This window comes from Castor canadensis, chromosome X, assembly GCF_047511655.1.
Source record: "Castor canadensis chromosome X, mCasCan1.hap1v2, whole genome shotgun sequence".
Classification (NCBI taxonomy): Eukaryota; Metazoa; Chordata; class Mammalia; order Rodentia; family Castoridae; genus Castor; species Castor canadensis.
This window is the reverse complement of record NC_133405.1, coordinates 111,021,461-111,046,567: the sequence shown is the minus strand read 5'-3', so window position 1 is coordinate 111,046,567 and position 25,107 is coordinate 111,021,461. Positions and strand designations below refer to the sequence as shown.

Here is a 25,107-nt window from a genome sequence, read left to right as displayed (position 1 = left end):
TTATATATATATATATATATATATGTATATATATAAAGGGGGGTTGGAAAACTACTAAATTTGGCCCACTGTTTGTTTTAGAAAAAAAATTCTATTGGAACAGTCATGTTCATTCGTTTATGTATTGTTCATATTACAATGGCAGAACTGTAACTGCAACAGAAATCATATGGCCCACAAAGCTAAAAATATTTGCCTTCTAAACCTTTACAAAAAAGGTAAAGATCCAAGCCCCAATATAGGAAGTAAATCTTTTGTTGAAATGATTATTCAATTTACTTTAAAAATATTATAAATTCCTGAAGTTCAAGAATAAAAATATGAACAATTAAGTAAAAGGAGAGAAGAATAAACACTGACTTTATGGGGTGTATATATCTATTTAATTAAATTGGAATTATATGTTTTAGGAGCTACTTTCATCCATTCTCAGCACTTGTAAAGGAACACATTACAATATGATTAACATTCCTAGAAAGTCCATATATCAATCATCTATCTCTGGTATAAAACTGATGAACTACAGCAAATTCTTTGGCATGATTCTATAAAATTATTACTTCCTATAAGAACCTGATTAGAGGACTAAGGCAGAAGGGTGCCTGCATAGCAAGTGCAAGGCCCTTATTTCAAACTCCAGTACCATCAAAAAACAAAACAAAACAAAAAAATCTGACTAGGGAACAAGGTAGCTGCAACCAGATATAAAAATTCCAAACGTCTTTGCCATATAGCTCAACTCTGCTTTGGGCCTGTACCTATCTGCCTACCTTACTTCCACTTTACTTCTAAAAAAGATGGATGGTAAACAAGTTCATGTAAAAGGAAAACCTCTTGACATCTAAAATAGAAGTTAGAATAATCCTAAAAATAGGATTATTTTTAGCTTAAAAGACTTAGGAAAAGTTTTAGGTCATTGTGAAGACTCAGATGGCAGCATAATCTACATCTCATTTAGTTCTAACTAGTAAGTGATAAAATGTATGTTAATTTAAACAATCAGCTAGCTGTGCTTTTTATAATAATTTTTTTATTAGGATATAGTCCTTATGGGGGGGAGTCACAGTGACAATTCTGATTAGACTTATATTGTACATTATTTACATTGCCCCTATCATCTCTCCCCCTCAATCCCCTGCCCGCCCCACTTAAAGAAATTGCAAGAGGTTGGTTTCTTCGTTCTATTTCACATAGGTATATGAAGTCCATCAACCATATGCCACGTCACCTGTCACCTTAATCTCTTTCATTCACCTTCTCCCCTCCCACTAGTACCCTCCCCATGCACATAATGTAACCTATTTTATTGGCTCTGTACCTTTTGAAGGCAAGAAAGCTTTCATGTTTGGGATGTCTTAAAACTAACAAGAAGTCAATAAGTGCCAACCATGAACTACATAAGGAAAATTCCAAAGTTACCAAGCATGTTTTTTTTAAATGAGCCATTTCTCCTTAGGTGTCTATCCTCTGGTTACAAATTAAATCCTGGCTGATCATGCTAGAACACGATTGAAATAGGAATGTGAGTTAGGTATAACAATTCATTTACTTATTCAACAAATTCATCCATTCCATAAATATCTGAATGCTATTCTAAAGTGGTACATTTCAAGTATAGATAACAAAAGAGACAAATAAAACTGCTACTCTCATGGGTCAGCAGTCCAAAATACTGAATACAAATTTGGGGGTGGTGGTACCCGCTCATAATGACAGCATCCAGAAGGCTGAGGAGGGAGGCTTCCAGTTTTGGCTACATAGTGAGACCATGTCTCCAAAAAATATATACTGAATATAGTATCAGGCACTGCTTAGAGATATAATAATCCAAGAAGGCAGGACCAGACAGAAAGATGAAGGCTGCTATTTTAGATCCATAATGGGAAAAAGCCCCTTTGGCAAGGAGACATGAGCGCAGACCTGAACTCTAAATAAGGCAGAGGTGCAGGTCAATATAGTGGGGAGTGAGCTTTTCAGGTGGTGGACACAGGCAGTACCAAACTCCTGATCCAGGAGCACATATGGCGCACCTGAATATCAGGGGAAGATGTGGTTGCAGCACACAGATAAAAGCCTCAAAAGGGCCAGCAGGAGGCCATTCAAAGTTCATGGGCATCCCGAAGGACCATGGTTAGGGGTTCGGAGTTCATTCTAAGTATGATAGGCAGCTGCTAGAGGAATTTGAGGAGAAAAATAATAACCAATCTGAATTATATTCTGAAAGGATTACATTGCTTTCTTTGTGAAAAAGGCCCTGGAGTAAGGTGTTTACCTAGGATGCTTGTAATATTCATTTCAGTGTGTTTTATTTAGCAAATATTTGGCCTCCATGGTATAATATAATGACATAATATTTTTATAGAGGACAAGTGGAAATACAACTCCATTAGGCTTATTCCAGTCGCTTACTTTCTTGAACAGCATTCTCAGACCTTTATTGTGTTGGAGCCAGATGAAAATTACCCTAAAATGCTTCAGGCCTCTAAATTATGTTACTCTTTCTGGAATCACAGAGGAAAATGCATGAAATAGAAAAACTGAGAAAAATATAATCCTGCATTGGTAAATAAAAAATTTCTCCTTTTAATAAAATACATGGATGCAGGTAAATATGCTTCCTTGCCTTTCATAAATTCCGCCAGGAGAGGACTAAAGTTCAGAAGCCAAGAAAGCACCATCAAATGTTTCTATTTTACCATCAATAAATGAAACACAATGGGCATTGGCTGTGGTATTCTCTGTGCTTTGCTAAGTTATGAAATATTATAAAATTTGAAGAGAAATTTGGGCCCCTTTCATGTTCCCCCCCTTTTTAAAAAAGAGGCAATGGAACTAGTGATAATTAAATCCTGTTTTTGTGAGATTTAAGACAGTATTTTTTATTGTTCTCAGTGTTAAAATATTCAAGACACTCAATATTTAAATATTCAATATTTTCTTCTAAGGGAATATTTCAACATTTCAAAAACATTTATCGAGTGCCCACTGTGTTGCAGGATAAGGGACATTGACTTTGACCTTTGACATTTAACACCCTAGTAAGAACAGACACATAGATAAGTACAAATCAATATGTTCAGCAACAGTAGTGAACATATGTTATTTATAATCCACTCAACATACATTTATCAAGCTCCAGTGATGTTCTAAGCATCAATCTTGCTTAGAGAAAGAAAGAGGGCTTCAGAGAGGAAGCATCATTTGAACTAGTTCTTACAGGATGGATAGATAAGACTTGTCAGAAGAGTACAATGAAAAGAACTCTTAGAAGAAGCAGAAAGAATACACAATATGTATAGAGCTCAGAAGTATAAGGTGTACCTATAGTCAATTCACGTGGATAGAATGAGGGACACACGCATAGTGAGATGTATGGTTCAGAGTATAAAAACCTCAGTGTATCATAAAATTGTACATGTTGATGCCCCAGTACATGCCAACTTGACAGCACTTGTATTTCTTTGTCTGAGTTTCCTCTAGCCATTCAAGCTATTTTGTCCATCTGTGGAGCAGACTGGAAGCTCTGGAAAATTAACACTGGTGTCCCTTAATCATAACTAACAGCCCTTAACAGTGGCTCTTAGATTTTGGTGTATGAATACCCCAGTTCTCTAGTTTGTCCAGTGAGAGAACTCTTGAGGTGTGTGTTCTACACTAGCTTCTAAAGTTTCTCCAGGAAGATTAAGCTCCAGCTGCTTCTGCTTCAAGTGACAAATGGCTTGACAATGTATCCTCTGCTGGCTGCTCTCCCAACCCTGTCTCACTTTCCATATCACATACCATAATCCCTTCTTTTACCTCCTAAATAAAGTATGTGAACTTGATTTCTTGTCTTCTGTGGAAACCAAAGTGGTAAGTGCCAAAATCAGATTCATACTTCAGAAATAAACTTATGAGTTTATAGGTAAGACAGACCACATGAGGGAAGAAAGCAGAGAAGGACAGGCTACTAGGGGGTCAGTCATTGCCTGGGTACTTGTTTTCAGTGATAAGGTGCCATTGGTGGAATGAAAGGTCTAAAAAAAAAAAAACAGAAAAGATTCTAAGAAAGAACTGCATAACTAGAATAGAATCTAGGAAAGGGATAGGAAGAAAGGTGTCACATAAACATTTTAAATCAGATATTACCATAGAAAAATGAAACAAAGTAAGGAAGACCAAATTAAGGAACTGAGATGTGCCATTTGAGGAACAGTTGTGAGCTCAACTTAGGCAATAATGTTGGTGTATAAAAACTAAGGACAGACTAAGAAGATAATTTAAAGGAAGAACTGAAAGGCCTTATCAGTTAGGTCTCCAAATATAGAATTCACATAAACGAAATGATAATTTGGAAAATAAAAACATTTTCTCATAAAGTGTTAATATGAAGATGTTGATTTCTTTAACTTATAACCACTAAAAACCAATTCATACTATTTGTAAAAATAGTAACAGTAAAAGGTTAATTACTGGGCAATGATACTGTAAGTTGTACTAGCCAAAGGGTAGTTTGGAAAGTAAAATGGAATCTAAAGACCTGTGAGTAGAACTCCCTTTTAGTTTGAAAAATAAACTGGACACTGATTTTTCTGCTAAAATCTAGACTCAAAATGTCTCCAGCCATTTCACAGTACCATATAAGATGGTGACAAGGGATGTGGAACACAAGCCTCTCTAATCAGAGACAGCTCAGAGATGGAAGTTGCAGGATCCTGAAAAAAATAGTACTGTTTAATGTAAGTAATTACTTACAGGTGACTTTTTGGAGTTGTAACAAGAAAATCACATCTTCAATAATATAATAAACAAGAATATTAATTAAAATCTGAATTACCAAAGACTGAAATTTTTCTGCAATTTGTACTAAAGGCCTTGAGGGAAAAAGAAAACACTCATTATAAATCTCAGTGAGTATAAAAATGATCTGCACTCATTTCAAGACCAGACAATAAAAGAAGAGGACTAAAAAGGAGACAATCTCTCTAATTTTACCAAGTCATTTGTAAGGAGAAATGAATGCTAGTTATCAGAATCACATCTTCTCTATCATTGTCTGCTAAACAAAAAGAAATACACTGCAGTCAACTGCTCTAGAAACACATGGCTTTCATTATGTGCTATGGTTCAGTCATGCTGCATGATCAGTTTGTGATCTTTATGACAACTCAAATTCTGACTTCCTTCAGGTGTTGTTCCTGAAAGAGAGCAACTGGAGTTATACAGGATGGACTGTAATTGTAGCACACAGTTGGCAGCTGAATATATGATAAAGCCTGATTTCTATTTTCATTTTTCTATATGTGATATGCACCAAGTGAAGATGACTTGTGAATTTTTACTTGGGCTCAAATTAGATAGATGTCCTGAATTTAAACTCTGGCTCTCCAATTTACTAATTATACATCTCTGGACAATTAGTTAACCTTTCTGACCCTGCTTCGTAATCAATAATATGAGGAAAATAAATACCTAACTTTAAGCTGGCTATATCACAAATAGCATATGGCATATGTTAGGTGCTCAGTTAATTATTATTATCTGATAACATCTGGTTCTAAAATTTACACTTCTAGGATTGGTGAGTGAGAGAATTGTGGAAAATAGGGCAATAGTTCAAATGGGTTGCAATAATGACTACCCTCATCTCTGCTAGCAACCATTCAAGCAGGAAAGCCCTACTTGAAATGAAGGACCTCAAAAAAAGATAAAATCTTTAAAATATGCTTGGATAACTTCATGAGATTTAGACATCTCTTTTCAGTAAAAACCCATAAAGTTTATTATCTACCACAAAGATATTATACCTGCATATTGTAGGTTTATATACTGACATTTTGTTAAGTAAATGAATGAAAATATTTAAAAAATAATTTTGGTAACTATTATTATTTGAGGTGTTTTGGTCCTAGCTTTGTGGACATGTGAAATTGCTGCTTCATAAACTCCAATGAAAAAAAATGGCTTCAATAAAACATGACACAGTTAGTTACTTGGTTGCATGCTTGTTTTGCCCCACTAGATTAAAAGCCACATGCCTTAGTCATCTTTCCATTGTTCCTTCAAAAACTATTTATTGAGTGTCTATGAGTACCAGGCATAGCACATGGTACTAAATTAAGTAAGTATGTAATTCTGGACAGAGCTATTTCTAAGTGATAATGATATGTCCGTTTTGAGTTTATGTACTGCACATATTAGCAAAAGAAAGAACATTTCTTTTTTGAGATAGATATGACTTTCTACTACTATGTGTGATCAATAAGATATTGCTTATTGTCACAAGGCTTGATGTGATTTGAGTAAGAAAGGATTTACAGAAGAGAAAAGAAATGCATACCATTTTTTAGTAGATCAAGATAAGTAAAAGATAGAAATGGTCACATATACCCCATTTACAAAGAATCACTAAAATGAATTACAAGTGAAACAAGCAAACCATTTCAATAAGTATGTTTACTAACAGGCAAGTAAAACAAACAACCAGAGCTTTAGATAGCATTGTTTCAAATACACAGATTTTCCAATTTTTCAATCTTAAGCCCAAATCACCAATGGATTATTATGTGTAATGTAATCAGCTATGGGCAACTTTTTAATGGCTTTTACAAGTGGGAGAGAGAACCTTTTCATGATATGTTACAAATAACCAGTACGATTTACCTTGCTTATATGCAGAGAGAACAATAAACTAATGGGTGTTTCAAAATAAGCTTCCATAATCATGGTGTTAAGACAGAATGAGTAAAATTAAATCTCAGCACACGTACATTTTTAAAATTAGCAGTATAATGCTCACTTTAGGTCTCAGTGGGCAGAAACACTACATGAATTTTGCTGCAGGGCTTTCTTTCATTATAATTTAGTAATATACATGGTAGCTAGAGCTAAATCAAAATCTTCATTTTGGCTGAACTTATTACTTTTAACTTATGTACATTTACAACATATTTCCTATTAAAACCAGTACTCATTTTCACATTTTCTGTTCTTGGGAAAATACAGAAACCTGCTAGATTAGTTTTCATTCTGAATAGAGATGGCATCAACAATGGATTTCTTTATAGATTCTGCATTTGCCATTATGCAGTGAATTAAAGGCTAAATGAAATAGCAACTAGGAATGCACAATATCGCATATTTATAATAAATGACTAGAATATCTCTATACCATCCTAAAATGAGAAATGTCCACATATTCTAAAAGTTACTCAAAACAGAATTAACAGTTTTAAAGAATCACATATTGCTAGGAACAATTTATCAAGAAATACTAACTCAACTGATTGTTTAATTGTCATGTTAATGAACACTCCCTGCAGAGACAAACTGATACTATAATTAAAATACCTAAAATAGAAAAGAGAGCCATGGTAAATCTATGAATCAATAACTAAAGCAAAGAATAGTGATGGATCTCCAGGGGTTTCTTCATGTTGTACTAAATCATTCACAAGAGACTTTTATTACACAAAAGAGCAATAAAATAATAATACTATAGTCAGTACCCAAGACTTCTAAATATTTTCTGTAGTCATGCTTTCTAGTCTATTACAAAGTACCTATGGTGAGTGATTCTGTGGGCAGCAGTTTTACAGCTGTCTTAATAAAATGTCTAGTCCATAATAAACATCCAGTAAATAATTGAATGGTTGTATGAGGGATTCACTAGTGAATGAACCACTAGTTTAAGATTTGGTATCCTTCCAACCCTTAATCTGCCAGTTACTAGTATGTGACCTTGAGCAAGTACTTAAATATTTCAATTACATGTATTTCTGCATTTATTTGGCCCTTTGGACCTGCATTTTTGTGATACCTACATATTCTGACCAGTCTTTGTGGGTATAAGAAGATGAACACAAACAGCAGGGGGCAGCAGAACACTTTGGATTTTATAATTTTAGATCAAACTACACTTTAAATCCAGAAAAATTTCATCTATTCTAATCTTTAAACAGCTTTTAAATATCCATCTAATAGCCTAGATGGGTCTGTTAGTGTCTTCATTATTGACAGTAACAGGGGCTTATTTTTCAGTCTTCAAATCAGATATGACTGACAGGGTAAATTGAAGGTACAACAAGAATATTTCAGTTTGAGTCAAAAAGAATAATATATTCAAAGATATTCTTATAAATGAAAATTAAAACTCACATCACATAATGTATTGGGCTTTTAGTCTACAAGCCCCTTATCTACATGGCTATCTGTCTTTCAGTTTAACTTGGTTGATAGTCCAATTCAAGCTATGTTTCAAAGAATGTTTGCCAAATTAAGGGACATATAACTGACTTCATATTAACTAACTTGTCTGGTGGTTCAAGATAAAGCTCATTATTTTCTCAGTATAAATCATGTTTATTTCCAAAGAGATACATGCCTTTAATAATGGTACACATTTTGGATTTTTTTTCCCAGATTCATGTCAGAAAAAAAAAATGATGTTCCTTAGGATCACCGAGGGGGCAATAGAAAGGGAGGAAAAAACTGAATGTGAAAAAAAAGACTGTTGATAATACATTTATTGCAATTCCTAAAGCAATAGTCCTGTCAGAAATATTATTTATTCATGTTTGAGTTAGAAGTTTAGAAGTTGCCACTGTGCTCTGTGCTTAACACACTGAAAACTGATAATATGAAAAATTTTCAGACAATTCACCTTAAAATATAACAAATGCCTCTCAATTTTTACGTTATGTAGCAAACACATATTGCTTCTCTATGAGAAGGGAGGATAGTAGAAAGGTTCATGAAATTTTAATACTGGTTTGAAAGTAATGAATATATTTACCTGCTGCAAAAAGCATGACAGCAACAGGTCTGTAGAAGCGCCTTCGAGATCCCACGCAGATGGAAATCAAACCCACCAGGAATGCAACGAGAATGATGGCAGCACCGCCCAACAGTAAAGCCAGAGTAGCAATCTGCCAGTCTGGAAAGAAAAAAGAAAGGCATTGCTGCTTTTAAGCAGTAAGTTCTCAAAGAATCAACAGAACTAATGCTTAGCAGCCTTCAACTTGCTGCACCTCAACAGATGTGATTTTATTGCATGCAGCATCCTTTGGGGTCTGAAATGTTTTGCAACAAAAATTAATATTAATGTACTTATTCAGAAATGGGTTCTATGCTAAGCTCAGGAGTGTTTTTAAACCAGGGCTTTGCCACTTTTCTTCCAAGGTCTCTCATTCATGTTAAACCAAGTGTCCCTTCCATGACCTATTTTCAATATTATTATGTTTTAAATTTTATTGAGCTATAAAGTTCACAAATCTTAAGTATAGAAAATAAAGATGAGTTTTATATATATTTATGCATCAATGTAAGCACCACACAGATTAAGATCTCAGATCTCAGATAATTCTATCACCCAGAAAGTTCCCCTGTGATACTTTCCCAGTAACTACCCTCACACCAGGGTGACTTAATTTTTCCTACCATGGATTAGTTTAGTTTTGTCTGTTCATAATTGGTATGAACTTTTTTGTGTCTGAATTTTAAGTCTCTGAAATTCACCCATGTTGTCATGTGTGGCAGTAGTACATTCTTTTGTTAATGTTTCTTCTTGGAAAACCTTCCTTCAGCTTATAAAAATTCCCCAAGTTTTTATTTGCTTTGCTTCCCCACTAAAACAACTCCCTAGCCAATTAACATCAGGAAGATTTGTTATTTATTATTTTTTTTCCTCCTCGCCTTCATTTCATTCTCATCTCAACAGTCGTATTTACCACCACAGGGATAGTTTCTGAAAAGAAGCATTCCCAAGGAGCCAGAAGACTCTAAATGGCTGCTTGATTTCCTTTTTTATTCATACAAGAAATAGCAAACCTATACTGGCCACTTATTATGGGCAAACTTCTGTACATGGATACATCAAGCAAGTCTCCTCAGTGAAAAGCAAACCTCATTGAATGCAGTTGTCATTTCTTATAAAATAAGGATGCGGTAATGGTATGGCAGAAAAATGACCCTTTTTCCATTCATAAGGCAGGCAGAATGTTCTTTCAGAATAAGCAAAGTGAATCTATTAAAGAACTATTCTGGTTAGGAAGCATCACATAAAATGATATTGTAGAGAAGCACTGTTTAGTGGTGGTTGTTTAGAAGTCCCAGGCTGCCTCTTCTGGCCCTCAGTTTAAAGTATGTGAAGGAAATGCAAATAGATTTTAATCTAGTGTTTAACTGTAAAGTATTCTATTCAAAGTCCTGAATTTATGATCCAAAAAGTTTCCAAAGTGTACTTTTTGCTGCAGTAGGATAAAGGATGAGTGAAGGAACCTACAAGATTTTCTCTTTTTATTTATATTTGCATATTGTTGCTTCTACCATTCATTTCCACATTCTCTCCTCCTAAGAAATTCTGGACGTTTCACTGGCACTCAAATAGAATTTGCACAGCAATCAGGAAACAAATAAATAAGGGCAAAATAGAACAAACTCACACTTCTTAAAAAGATGAATCACAAGAAAGTAGAAAGCATTTTCACGCCATCTATTTGTAACAAAGCCATATAACTTCAAACAAAAGTATATCTGGCTTTCAACTGAAGTTAAAAGGACAACCACACCATGACTTTTTTATTCCCTAACAGCATGAAGCTTTGAATTAAAAATCCAAAAGAATAATCTTTATACTTGGAAGTCTCTAAATTTCTTTGGAAAAGTTTATACATAGCACATTATTTAACATAATGGAAATGCTTCTGAAACTTGTGTGTGAGTTGAAATTTCTGAATAAAAATTCAAAGTTTAATTATATCAAAGCATACAGGGTACAAAGAAAAGAATAAAACCCATCTATGTATCCATGCATCAATGAAATTCCTGGAGAGTTTGGTTTAAGAGAGCCTGTACTGGAAATGTTCTAGTTTGACAGTTACTTTTATAAAATGATTCCTATTTTTAACAACTTCTCCTAAATTGTTTTAAATATGTAAGAACACTTAAAGTATTGGCTTTGTTTTGATAAAGATACCACTAGGAGTCTCTACCCATTTCCTTTGTGGAGAACAGGAAATGTTTCTCTCCTTTTTTTCCCCCAACTTCTCCCTTTTTTGTCCTGTTATACTAAAATAAATCCTTGTTAAAAATAAAAAAAAATTAAGATACCACTAAATATTCACCCATTTAAAAATATCAATATAAATTACAATAGTTTTCTTGTTCCTGATAAACTTTTCCATTAACTCAATATGCACAAAATGTTAAATATTTCACTAGCTTCACTTCCGACCCAAAATTAAACAAGAATTAATTTTGGCCACTCTTATCTTAAATATCCTCAAGGAGTAGCTAAACTTCACATTTGTTTGCATTTTCTAAATATCAACTAAGATAGGAAAAAATCAGTAAACTTTCTGTATAAAAAGGGCCAAATAGTAAGTACTTTCAGCTCTGTGGGTCATAGTATCTGTTGAACCTACTTAACTCTGCCAAGTGAAGTAAAAGCAGTCATAGATAATATGTAAATGAACAAGCATAGCTTTCTTCCATAAACCAGGAAGTAGGCTGGTTTTTGACCCTGTGGCTGGGTTAGTATTTGGTGATCTCTAGGTAAAGGTCCCTCAATAAAAATCATATAATTAAGTCCATTTGGTAAAAGAGTAATACAGAGCATAAAATAATGCTTATCCAAAATACAGAAAACAGCAAAGAACTTATTTTCAGTAATATTGATTTTCCTTAAAATAATTATCTTATTTCATGTGAAAAAAAAAACTGCAATAGTAGAAGGCACCAGGAAAGTAAGTTAAAGGGACTAGAACCTGATAGGAAAGAAACTTCTTGCAGCACGGGAAATATATTAAAAAGTAGATGAAGTTTTGAGTTTTCTACTAAATGTTCTACATTTTTAGTACTGAGGTTTTAGCTAATGAGAGTCACTCTATCAAAATCAATAAGGAGAGTTACCAGTAGCATCACTACCCTTCCCTTTGGCCCAAACCAGAGCTATAGCTACTCAAACAGAAAAGTTTTTTTTATTTTCCAAGAAACAGCAGAAATGGGCCATGGCTGCCACCGTCATGGCCAGAAACCGGGCTTAATACTGGAATACTGACATTATATCACTGGTGGACAGTACCAAGTTTTAGAATTGTTGTTATTATATCCACTTGGAACAATTCACTCAGGTGGGTTTGCTTTAAATCATTGGACAGTTCATCCTCAATCAGAAAGTTTAAAAAGTAGTTAGACTTCCATAGTCAAGGAGATCTAGGGTGCTTTTCAAAGTTCAGCCTAGGCATTTTGGAGCTAAGAACAGGGCTTGTGACATGGTATCTCTATCAATAAACAACCAGAATCTATTATTCAAACATTAGGTCTAGCCTGAGAGGTGAACTAAAGTCAGAGACTATAGATCAAATGGTTACCATTTCCTTCTCTTATTGAACAAAACTAGGATATGGGAAATACAAAAAGTATAAAATACTTTACAAACACCTAGTAATAACAGGATAGACTTTATATTTACTCAGATAGGTAGATAACTCCTCAACCAAAAACTAGTACTAGATTTAGAAAGAATATGTACATACATAATGTTTTATTATATTCTACAGGACCTGGGCAATTTTACAGTAATATTATAGTAAATGTCCAGATAACTTGTCTCAGCCCAATTGTTTCCTTTATGGTTTGAATGTCACAAGTACTTGCCACTCCATATTCAGTGTTTGCAAAGCAAATTAAAATATCAAAATTATAGCCCCATTTCTTTAAAAAAGTCATGCATTTTAAGTTCTAATAATCAGTTAAGTTCTATATCAATCTTAATTCCCAGTTAAAGTCCTTATAGTATTTAGTCAGATGAAGTATTAAAAGTCCTTAGAGATTTATTACTCTGCATGGATTTCCACATTTCTATAAATGATGTACTGATACCATAGTCAAACTAGGAACATAAATCAGCCCTGAAGAACACCAGTAGCCATGGTGTTGGTTTACAAACCTCAGTGCTATGCACAATAAAAACTGGCCACTGTTCAGTGTTAGGTCAGCTAACTGGAAATCTGAATCTGTTTTCTAAGACCTGAGACAATAGGTTGGTAATCAGTACCAACTGATAATGTAATAATGTACATCTTTGGTCTATAAAACTGGTGAGGGTTTGGATGAGCAGGACAGTATGTTTGGATCTGGTAACCTAACCTGAAATGAGGCTGCTATGTTACATGTCACATCCCTCAGTATTTCAGCAAAATTGACACAGAGACAGAGGGCATTGGAATTGAAGCTAGAGACGCCAAGCCACAAGTAAGTACATGCTTCTCTATTAGTGTGATTCCTAACAGAAAAAAAGTAAAAACAAAGAAAAATATATACCCACATCCAAATGTTGTTTTCCTCCACAGAACAGGGCAAAATTCAGTCTCTGTATTATAACATCAAGTCCAATATTAATATGCAACTCAGGAACTAGATGAGGCCTCTTTCAAGGTATCTTTATTAACTGGCATCAGTTTCCAATGTCTATAAATGCTTTAGTATTCGGCAGAATTGTGCTGACCTAATTTTAGCGGTATAATACATGAGACTGGTCTGAAATTGTCAGTGCATTATGAAAATTCTAGTCCACATTATAGCTGCCCAATTGGAGAACTCTCTTCTAGAGGGAATTCATATTAAAAATTCACTTATGATTTTCAAAAAAGGCAAAATCTTAATGAGAATACATTTTCCACACTTTTGAGCCAAGGTCAATGCACCTACCACATGCCAGTGCCTTAAGCTTTCTTCCTCCAACTATGTTATTTCCAGACCTTTACCTTATCAAATACTGGCTAATTTGTTTAATTCTGTAGGTACTGTTTGTATGCTAAGATTAGTTCTACTATATGTAAATACCTGGGCACATAATTGCTACCTCTTTTAGGAAATTAGGTATAATTAAAAAGCAATGAAGGAACATATTTTAACTTTAAAAATTCAAATTCCACTGTTAAAGTAGGTGGTATTTCCCTAAATCTATTCTATGGTTTTCAAGGATGATTCTCACTTTTGTATAATTCTCATTACAAATTGAAACACAGATTTTCCAAAAGTCTTCATAATCACATTCAGAATTATTAGATAGGCATTTGTATTTTCATGTTTGAATCCTCCCAAAAGGAAATTATGTTACTCAAAATGATATGCATAACTATAATCAAACTAACTCACTAGACCACATAAAATAGTGATTTTATCTATCATCTTGACATTACTCTTCATAAGTCATCCACAAACTCTCTATAACTCACCTTAATAAACTGGATCATTTTCATTAATTCACACAAACATCTGTTCTAAATATTTTTATTCAGTTGTAGGGCATATTTACAGCAAAACTTTTCAATTTGATTAATTATATTGGTGAGATCTTCGAAAGCTAATTTAGGATTGCCAATCCCTTTCAATCACCAGGAATTGCCAGGATGGTGTTTAATTTTGTAACCTTGGTTACAAAATAATATTTCAAACCCACATTCTTCAATTTAACTGTCTCCTCGCTGAAGAACATATCATGTCGTTTTCACAGTCATCCTATTTTGTCAGAAATTATAGCATTCAGTTATTTTCATCAAATGTAACTTAAGATTTTATTTCAAAATTAATGCTACATACTTCCCAGTTTAGATAGAAAGGCTATGCCCTCATTTACAAAAAAAAAGAATCAACTAGTACTACCATTTTGTGTAAAAAGTACCTATAGACTTAATAGCCTATCTACTTCCCCAAGTCTCAAATGATACACTGTTCTAACTTAGTCTGTATGTGGCAAATGAAATGGAAAACTGAAACAAACCACTATTGAGGCAGTTTAAACTTTGTTTTCTTGGCTAAGTTATATTCAGATCTAAATTTATCGGTGTTACATTAACTTTCCACCATTCTGTGATACAGACACACAAAAAAGAAGAATTTGGTTTCTAATTTCAATAATTAAAAGTACCACCTTTTTTCACAAATGATATTAAAACTAACACTTTTCATGTGCAAATATTTTAAGCAAATAACTATCTTTGATAAAATTGCAAACAGGAAATACCATATGCACTGTGCTATATACAAAGTAATCTGAATTAATGTAAAAGCAGCTACTATAGATTTATGTTAACCAATTTGGCAACATTTAGAGTCCTACTCTTTAAACCCATTCACAGATGAAGACTGCATCAGAAGTACAATGTCAACCTGGTTTTAACTACATAAAAGTATGTGATGCACATATGTGATGCAGTATGTGATCCACATATGTGATGCAGTAACTCTAATGACAAAAGTGCCATGTCAATTTTGCCAAACTTTTAGAAAAGCTTGTTTAAAAGTGACAGAGAGGTTACTAGTTTTAAACTACCATGACAATTTTATTCAAACCGTTAGTTGTTTTGTGTTGATATTAGAGAAATGGAAAGTTTTTTCTTTAACAAATAAAGGGACATTTTAGCTGCTTCACAGATTTCTAAGAAAACTCAGTGAAAATGCAATTTGTAATATAAATACCAGTGTTATCCCTCCAATAAAACCATTGTTTATAGTGCTTAACAAAAAGCTTTGCTCTTAAAGCATGTTCAAGTACTGAGATAAAAAGAAAAGACTCCATCACCTCCAATGACTACTGTTTCTTACCGTGTACTATATTAGATGACAATATCTAATGGGTATTGGTATTTTTCTACAATAATTTCGTTTTTATGTTGGCAGCACTGAGGTTTGAACTCAGGGCTTCATGCTTGCTAGGCAGGTGTTCTACCTTTTGAGGTACTCCACCAGCTTAATAATTTCTAATTGTGGTATTTCTATAAATTATGTTAGATTTGGTATATGGAATACTGTTTCTTTTTCACTGCTTGAAAAAAGTCTAAGAAGATTACAATTTAGAAAACTTGGTTATTTGGAAAAGCAGAAAAAAACCCACACCAATAATAGGAGTGGGTAACATTCCTCTATCAAAAAGCTTTTGTGATAGGTTTAGGGGAGATAATAACTGAAGAGTAGAAGGAAGACAACCAGACAGCCACCCACAATCAATATTAAGGCATCCCCTTAGTAAATATGGAAAGATAAAATTGGCAAGTTAATGCTCCGTCCAGCTCCTTCTTACATCCCTCTACAGAAGTAGAACTTATATTGACTCCTTTTCAGCACTTTGTACACTTATTTCATTCATACACTTACTCCTACCACTGAGCCTAGAACCTGGCACACAGAGTGACTGGCTGACAACCAGGATCATGTCTATTTCTTGCTAGAAAATCAACATGTTCAATGAAGTTAATTTACTGGGTCACAAGGACAAGATAAGAAAACGGAAAGAACTCATTTCTATCTTTTTTATACACTTGGTAATGCTACAAATAAATTTCAGTTTTCCCTCATAGAACACTATGGTAGTGTTTTGGGGACTATTTCTTTGGTATCTTAAACAAGACAGCAATAAAATCTTTTTTGATAAAATTTGAAGTTTGGATTGGTATCCATTTTTCTGTTCAAGGAATATGTGTTTCAGAGATCACAATGTCTACTTTTCTTAAACCTTTTTACCTAAATAACACATCTTGAACAGTACCAATCTTGTGACATTATCTTGAAACATGACTCACTAAATAATCATTTTAAACCTCACAACAATTAATACACTGTTAAGATGATACACATATGTTTTCCTAGTTTTTGTAGAGACCATGAATGTGTCATTGTTATATATTTTGTAAGTGGAAGTCTTTGGGGATTAAGGTAAGATTAGAATGGAGAATTGACAATTACTGTCCCCAAATCTCACATAAACAAGAAGCAAAAACGGAAAAGGGTCCTTGTCTAATTTTCAAGGACAATGGACCAATCATTTCAAAGATTGGTAAATCTGTCAATGCTTTTGGTATGTGAGGTTTACAATATGTTTTTAAATAAAGCCAGAATACAGTAAGTTGTCAAATGAAAATTTATATGCATTTAATCAATTTAAGGAACGTACATGGTTGACCTCCACATGGTCCTAGAATTATTTTTCAACTTAAAATTAAGTCACAGTTTTAAAGTACCCTATCATGGAAAAACTTAAAGCAAAAGTGTTTATTTTTAGGAATAGCCATGATAAAAATTTAAGTCTAATGAGAAACATCTAAAATACAGTTGACTTAATAACATAAATGACTATATTTATATCTATGTGAAAACTTAAAATTCTATGTGAAATCAAGTCATGGATGATAAATAATTTTATAAAAAGTGGATTATATTTCATGTAGTCATTAACCTCTTCATCTGAAATCATATATGATGATACTCAATTGTCCTTCAAACACCAAGAGACAGTTCTCTGCCATACCATACAAAATGTGAAAAACAACCCTACAAAAACACTACAGCTAAGGGCAACAACTCTATTGAGTGTTTACCATTGTATCCTGCCTAATTTTTCTTATTGATGTAATAAATGTGATTTGACTGAAATACCTAAAAACTTTTTTTCACTATAAACATGCTGTGATTCTGCAATTCAATAAAGGTCAATTATAAAGAGAAGAATTGTTTTATTAAAACAAACCAAGAAAAAGGAAGCATACAAAAAACTACTGCAATTCCAATTCCTCTCAAGCACAACTTGTCTCTTGTCTGGAATTTTAACATTTTAGTGTTCACACACCAAGCCCCTAATCAGATGTATTCAAAACTCTTTGTAAAAGTGTAAAATCTTATCATGTGACATGATATATAGCAGATTATAGCCCAGATTCTTAACCAACTTGAGCCTTGGTTATCTATAAACCAAAGACGAAAGGAGATAAATCTCTGTATTTATTTATCTGTATGTCTGTCTGTCTATAGATTTGTATTTGTGGAAAGGTTAGGTTCTTAAGTTCATTTCATCACAAATCCAAAGTGACCCCATACAAGTGAACAATGATTAAAAGTATGTATTGGCTGAGCACACTGAAACATTATTCACATAATAGATTCAAAAATTTTAAGTTCAGAAGCAACACAGTTGTATTTGTTCTTTGGAAGCAGTAAGAAATAGAGCTCTGCAACTAGACTCGGTGTCAGATGGTATGCTCAAGAGTGGAGTTTAATTCTCCTTCCCTTGGATCTGAGCTGGCCACGTGGCTCCTTTCAACCAATAGAATATGAAAGAGATGTATGATTTCTCAGCCTAATTCACTGAAAAGCTGATTCTCTTAGGACTCTTGCTTGGTGGGAAATCACTTAACCTGTAAGAAGTCTATCCCATCCTGTGGTCAGGATGCTAAAAAGACCACCAATAGGTGCTCCAATCAGAGATCTAGCTGAGACCAGCCTCCCATCCATTTCCACCAAGATGCCAAACCTCTGAGCAAAGCCATTTAGAAAAGAATCCTGTAATTTCAATGTTCTAGTTCCCAGCTATTGAAGTCACCCATGGCTATGGTCTCAGATGTTATGGATCAGAGGCAAGCTATTCTCATTATGCCCTATCTATTCCTGAGCCACACAATTCATGAATATAAGAAAATGGTGATTTTATACTGCTAACTTTGAGTGTGATTAGTTATCCAGCATCTGTAACTCTTGGTAAAAATCTGTCTCTACCACCAACTGAGACCTTGGTCAATTTTCAAAAGTCTTTGGTGTTTTCAAGACTATATAGGGATTACAGTATTTACCTTGCATGTTTATTGTGATGTTGGGAATAACTGAAATATCTGGCCTGTAATAGTACTGAATTGGATAATAGTTTTGTAATCATGACCTACCAAGAGCTTTATATATAAAATATTTAAGTTTGAAATGAACAAAGCACTTCAGTCATTATGCAATGCAAAGAAAAGTTACTACTTAAGGTGGAAAACATCCTCCCACTGGGAACAATACTACTTTTAAGTTTGTTTTTCTAAAATATATAACATGAAAAAAAATACAACATTTCATGTATTTAATCTTCGTGACACACCATTTGAAGAGGTTAAGTAAGTTATAAGAGATCACATAGTTGTAAGTGGCAAGTTTAGGTCAGTTAGAACCTAAAGTCTCATATATTCTCCACAGTATTAGTCTACCTCACCACTGAATTATGTTACAAATTTAGCATATAGAAGTTTGCAGTGATATTTAGGTAATGCTTCAGAGACTTATTTCAAAACATCTACAACCATTTTCACTAATATATCCTAGCAGCATGACTGTATCCTGTGGTCTTTCTAAACTGTCTTATGTAGAAACAAAGGAAATTCCTGAAATGTATTCCTGACAGCAGGTAAAATTTATTGCTTGAAATAGGCTTTTGTTTTATTGTGCTATGTTTTGTTTTGAAATGCCACACCTTGTTTTAAGAACAAACTTTTCACACACCTCTTAAATCCCTTTTCTGCCAAAACTTGATGTAAGTGCCTCCCTGGGAATTACAATCCTTGTTGAATATGAGCAGAAGTAGAATTACATTTGCCCACAAATTAAAACATCATTCTTAAAATTAAATCTGGGCTAGGTGCCAGTGGCTCACGCCTGTAATCCTAGCTACTCAGGAGACAGAGATCAGGAGGATCACAGTTTGAAGCAAACCAGGGCAAACAGTTTGCAAGACCCTATCTTGAAAATACCTAATACAGAGAGGGCTGGTGGAGTGGCTCAAGGTATAGGCCCTGTGTTCAAGCCCAGTACTATAGAAAAAAATAAAATGAAATCTGGGGAACTTAAAATTCTAGAAGATATTAAAAAAATTCATCATGAAGATCTTAATTTCAGTTATATGTGGTTTTCTCTGATTTATTACTTGAGAAAATTTGGGTGCTGACTGGTACTGTTACTTTTTCATTTGTCCTACTGATGTTCTTTTAGAGGACACCAGAAGACAGTTTAACTGTAGGGACTTCCAAGCTTGCTGAGCTATTTGTAAACATGCACCAATATCAACTCATTTTTCAAGCAACAAGCTGAACCTTTCCTGGAGCAAATCACACTGTAAGGTTTCTCAATGAAATTCCATGTATACATGATATGTATCTGAACCCAGAATCACTGTATCTCAGATTTTCTCTAACAATTGCAGGTATTCAGGCAGTTCTATTTATCTCAAACCGCCACCAAAGACATATTTTCTTATAAATTCATTCGAAAGTAGATTTTTACACTAAAGTTCCTGTCAACTGGAAATAGTATTCACCTGTTATTAGCATACAGTACACTGCCACTTCAAAACTACCAGTGACTCATGTTACAAATGCAACTATTTTTAGGGCAGTGCGTGAATGATGTTACAATATTCCTTAAAAAATGCTCTATTTGATCAAGTATTTTATGGGTGGAACGATGGATAAATGTACTTGTTATATTTCCAACCCGTCAACTTTTTGCTGAGTCAGTAAATCATATAGACATCAAAAAGCAATATGCTTTATATGAAATAGCTACATACTTATAAAATTTTAAAAAGAAATGTAAAATTACCCTAAGAATTATATAGCACATTTGATATTGATACTAGGGTGCCAGTCACTTGAGCCATTCTATTAGCACTAAGAATTCTCTTATTATTGCTGTCGTTGTGAAATCCCAACCACTATCTTCTAGGAAAAAAGTTATCAAAACTAAACATGAGTAAAGAGAATTCTAAAACACCACAAGCACTTTGAATAAGACTGAAGATTTATTAAAAGGTTGTTGTCCAAAACAGTACTGGGAAAACCATCCTTACAAAGGAATTCTATAGCTGGCAGCCACGTGAGTATTGCTTATTATAAACTTAACAAGCATATGCCCCCCATTCCTTCTTTTTCAACCACAAATGACTATCAATTGGTCGCTTTCTCATTTGTCTTTTTTGGAAAACTTACAAGTTAAGATGAGTGCCTGCACTGTCCCCAACACACTGAGTTTGGGAAGCCAGAGAAAAGCATTCCAGCTGACCAACAACCAGATTACTGGTTCATACTAGAAGTGCTGACACAACCTTCAATACACCAGGACACTAGAGGCATGGTTCTGCTTTCACTTATAACCATAAAATGGGTTATAAACAGCAAACGATGCATATTTGGTACCAAAATTAAAATGCAAGTTTAAAAGGAATGGCTAAAGGGAAAGTTTCAGTAGAAACCAGGCCTAAATAGGTCATACTGTCCTCAGAAGAAAACATTCCAGAAATTTTCTTTCTGTAAATACAAGCTTGCCTCTTCATTGTAGTTTTCATTCTAATTAAGACAAAGGTTTTTAATTAAGCCCTGAAGATCCTGTGAAGGGCCTTCAGTAAAATTGTCCTTAGTAGTTCCTCCCAAGGTAATTGATTTCAAGAGACAATGAAGTGGCTTAAAATCTTCAGAGAAAACATTTCTCTCCCTGCCTTCTGCTCCTCCACACAGCAAGCAGACTGAAAAACGCTGTCTGCCCTTTGGAACAGGCAAGAAAGGCATTACTGGTTTCGATTCTGGCGTGCCCCTTTCATCTTAAAACACTGATGGATAAAAGGTTCAAGTCTACATAACATTTTAAGAAAGTACATTGTAAGTGGAGATCACTTAGCAATTCTCTGTGTTTTATCCCATTTCTTTCACTGTCTCCCCCACCACCACCATTATGCTACTACATAAGAACTTGTTCTAGGTAGCCTCCAACAAAACTGTATCTTCTAGTTACCCATTTACCTACAAACTCTACCTTTTCTGGACTGAAAGCTATTTTTTAAGCAAAATAAGATTAAAGTTGATTTTCAGGAACCCAAATAGAAGCACATGCTGGGACATGAGAATAAGCAAGGAGGTAGAATAAAGGATTTGGAGTGGATCAGAAACTGTACTGGTCTTTAATTTTTACTTTTTGCAGTTCTATTTCCATTGTATTTACATTAAGCTTGTGTCTCCTTATTTCTTTGCCCAGGGGAAAAAGCTGACATAAATGGGTATGGCAATTAAGGAAAGATTAGCAAACACTGCATACTGCTCAAACAAACTTGAGCTGGCTTCCCTCCATTCTCTACATTCCTGGCCAAGAGAAAAGGATAAGGGCCTGAAAAGCAAATGGGAGTTGAAGCTGGTTTCTCTAACCTATCTGAAAAGTCTTTATGCAATCAGAGGGCTATTATTTCAGGAGACAGAGAGAAAGGGGCAAAAAAAATTCACGTTGCTAAGGAGACATGCTGAAGCTGGCATTCCTACATAAATTTCCATTTCCATTGAAGAAGGGAAAGAAGAGATATTTTCTCCAAAGTTTATTTGGATCCCCTGGTTACTGAAGAAAGACATTTTACCAATTTATTTTATCTTCAGTTGTAAACAACCAACCCTGAGAGAATGAAAAGACCTAAATGTTGACCTCCTGCTGCCAACCAGTCCCCTCCACAGTGAATTAATCAACAAAGACTAACAAAACCCTTCAATGGGAATTTTGAGGTAATACCTAAGAAAAAGCCTTTCATAAACACAAAATTAAATTTATGGAAGGAACTTAACCAAGTGAATCTCTTGTTACAAGAAATGAAAGACAAAGGAAATCAGATTTTTGTGGCTTTTTGTGGTCTTTTAACTTTATTGGAACTTGAAATGTTTCAGTAAAGCTTTATAAATAGTCTTAGAGAAGACAAGAAACTGTCAAGAAGGAATTTAATGAGTTTCTTGAGTAAGAAAGAGAGGGACAGAGAGGGAAAGAAAAGGAGAGAGGATGAGAGAGGGGGAAAGTGGAGGGAGAGAGAAAAAAGAAAGAGAAGAAAAAGGAAGGGAAGGGAAGAAGGGGCAGTGAGAGAATGAATACCACATCTCTTTATACCCCTTTCTCCATGCAAACACAGGCGGCTGAAGAATCAAGAGGAGATATGGAAGAGTTTGTAGCAAGAAATTGGAAGTTGACAAATTTCTACTAAGGGAATAAACTGTGACGATAGAGAATGCAGCTGGAGAGTCAGGGAGAGAATAAAGCCATCAAGTCCCCGTGGGGCTGGTGGCCCCAGTGGGTACCTTCTATTCCATCCCCCATCCCATCCATTTGCAGCTTTCAGTGTTGGCTGAATAAAGCACAACTTTCCAGGCAACTGTGAGTAGCTGTCTGAGAAGAGAAAGATCTGGAGGAGACAGGAGTTTCTTACTGTGGGGAAGAAGGGCAACTCAGAACCAACGATGGTGTCACCAAAAAAGGAAAGAAAATTAAATCCGCGTCGCTCCCAGCTCTCCACATTTTAAAAGGAAATAAAATTTTAAAGAAATAAAATCCGAATCAATATTCATTCGGGAAAACCCAGATAGCGGGGAGTAGAGCAGGCAGAAACGTGGGCTCTAAGAGGTAAACTCAGGCAAAATCCTCTTTGAGAGAGAAGCAAAGAGAAAGGGAAAACTGAGCAGAAAACCCACACATCTTCGTGGAGTTGGGGCGTTGGTGCCCGTTGTTTTTTCAACGGGAGTGTGGAAGGCGTTGTATTTTTTACACAACCACATGGTTCTCGTCTTAAATGATAACAATGACCCAAAATAGCGTACGTGTTACTCCAGAGCAGGAGGAATGGCCACAGGGGGAGGGAGCGGGCGTGGGACGTGGCTTTAGGTTTGGAGACCGGGAACTGGGAGGGGAGGGGAGGGGAGGGGAGGGAAGAGGGGTGCTTGCAGGGACGTGGCTGGAACCCGAGGGTCCGCGGAGGGCGGGAAGGGTGGGGTGGGACGGAAGCGGACAGGGGACACCACGGAGAGGCGGTGGCTGTCCAGGAAGCAGGACGCGGGGCGGGAGGAGGGGCGCGGCGCCCGGGGCCCTCACCGCTGCTGAGCGTAGACTCGCAGTGCCAGATGTCCAAGCTGGCGGGTTTCCGGCAGGACTCCCACAAGGACAGGTAGTACTGGTGGTCGGCCGTGACCCAGGCCGGACTCAGCACGGCCCCCAGGTCCAGGCACAGCGCCAGGAAGATGCACACCAGCCCGACCAGCTTCAGAGGGGTCAGCACCGACACGCGCACCTCCTCCATGCCGCTGCCAGCCGAAGCCATGCCCGCCCGGGCGCCGTGGACGCCCGCCCAACCGAGGCGAGGACGCCAGGCGGGTCCGAACAGCCGGGAGCCGGACCGCCTGCCCGAGGTGGGAAGCAGCCTAGTCGCTGCGTACTGGACTCGTTCCTTCCCTCGGGCTCCGCGCCTCCCGCCGCGCGGCAAAGATGCGCCTGCCCGCGGGGCGGGGGGGCTGCTGGCGGAAGAGAGTCCTGGGCAGCCGCAGCGACAGCAATCCAGCTACGGACCTTCGCCGCGCGCTCTGCCCGCACCAGCGCCTGCTCCGCCCCAGAGCGGCCCGGCTGGCTCCGCCTTGGCCCCTCCTCAGGCTGAGGGAGGCGGGGCCGAGCTAGAGGGGCGGAGGGTCCGCACCCTGGCGGTGTCCGGCTCCTATCCTTGGCGCCAGAGGCTCTCGCCAGCCCCGCCCCTGCCCAAGCACCGGTTTGTGCACAATTCCTAGAAGATGCCGGGCCAGTCGACCGCTCGCAACCTAGCTTGCTTCTGGGTCTCTTCCTCTCCTGGTCGCCCAGTCACGTGGGTTTTCTTTTCTTAGGGAGCAAGGGTGGATCGTTTTCTGGAAGGCTTCGGATGTGGATTCCTTGGTCTCCTAGTCCGAGGCCTTTGGAGCAAGGTCAGTTCCCCATTGTTACACCCTTGTCCCAGGCCAATTTCACATCCCGAGGGATTTGGAGGAAGGAGGAGAAAAGTAATGAAAGGCGTTTTATCCTCTTTTCAACCCCTGAACAGCCCCAGGAGACCTTGGGTCCTTGTTTCTTCAGTTCTCCAGCAAGCCTGCTGCCGTTTTCTAAATTCGCCTACTTTTGCGCCCCCCTCTGAAGGGCATTTGCTCCAGGTAGGCAGGACCTAAAATGGGAATGAGAGATTCCGCAAAATGTAAAGTAAACCTTATTTGCATTCCTGCTACTCCATCCTGTATGTGTTACCAAACCTTAATTCATTCCGCTTTGCATTATGCCAAGGTAGATGTGAATCTCTATGTAGCTATTAAGTTATCCTTGTTACCAAGCAAGCACTACACAGGGCCTGTGATAGGAAAAAGTGGTATCACATTCCTGAATAGGAAACTAATGGCTACAAATATCAGCGATAAATTAAGGATTCAGCCCAATAGAAGACTCCTCGTGTTTTTCCCATATATGTGAGAACTATAAACACACCTTGAAATTGGAATTTTGTAATTGGCTAGTTATCTGTCT

General features: G+C 36.3%; 1 protein-coding gene across 1 annotated transcript in view; it reads right to left on the bottom strand.

Moving 5' to 3' along the window:
• The window catches only part of Tmem47 (transmembrane protein 47), a 28,721-nt gene extending 4,539 nt beyond the window's left edge, over positions 1 to 24,182 (bottom strand). Inside the window, exons 1-2 of the mRNA XM_020178681.2 lie at positions 23,668 to 24,182; positions 8,774 to 8,914 (exon numbers count right to left, since the gene is read on the bottom strand). Coding sequence (XP_020034270.1) covers positions 8,774 to 8,914; positions 23,668 to 23,893 — 367 coding nt within the window. The 5' untranslated portion in view covers positions 23,894 to 24,182. The remainder of the gene's footprint in view (positions 1 to 8,773; positions 8,915 to 23,667) is intronic.
• Between the last annotated feature and the right edge of the window lie 925 nt (positions 24,183 to 25,107).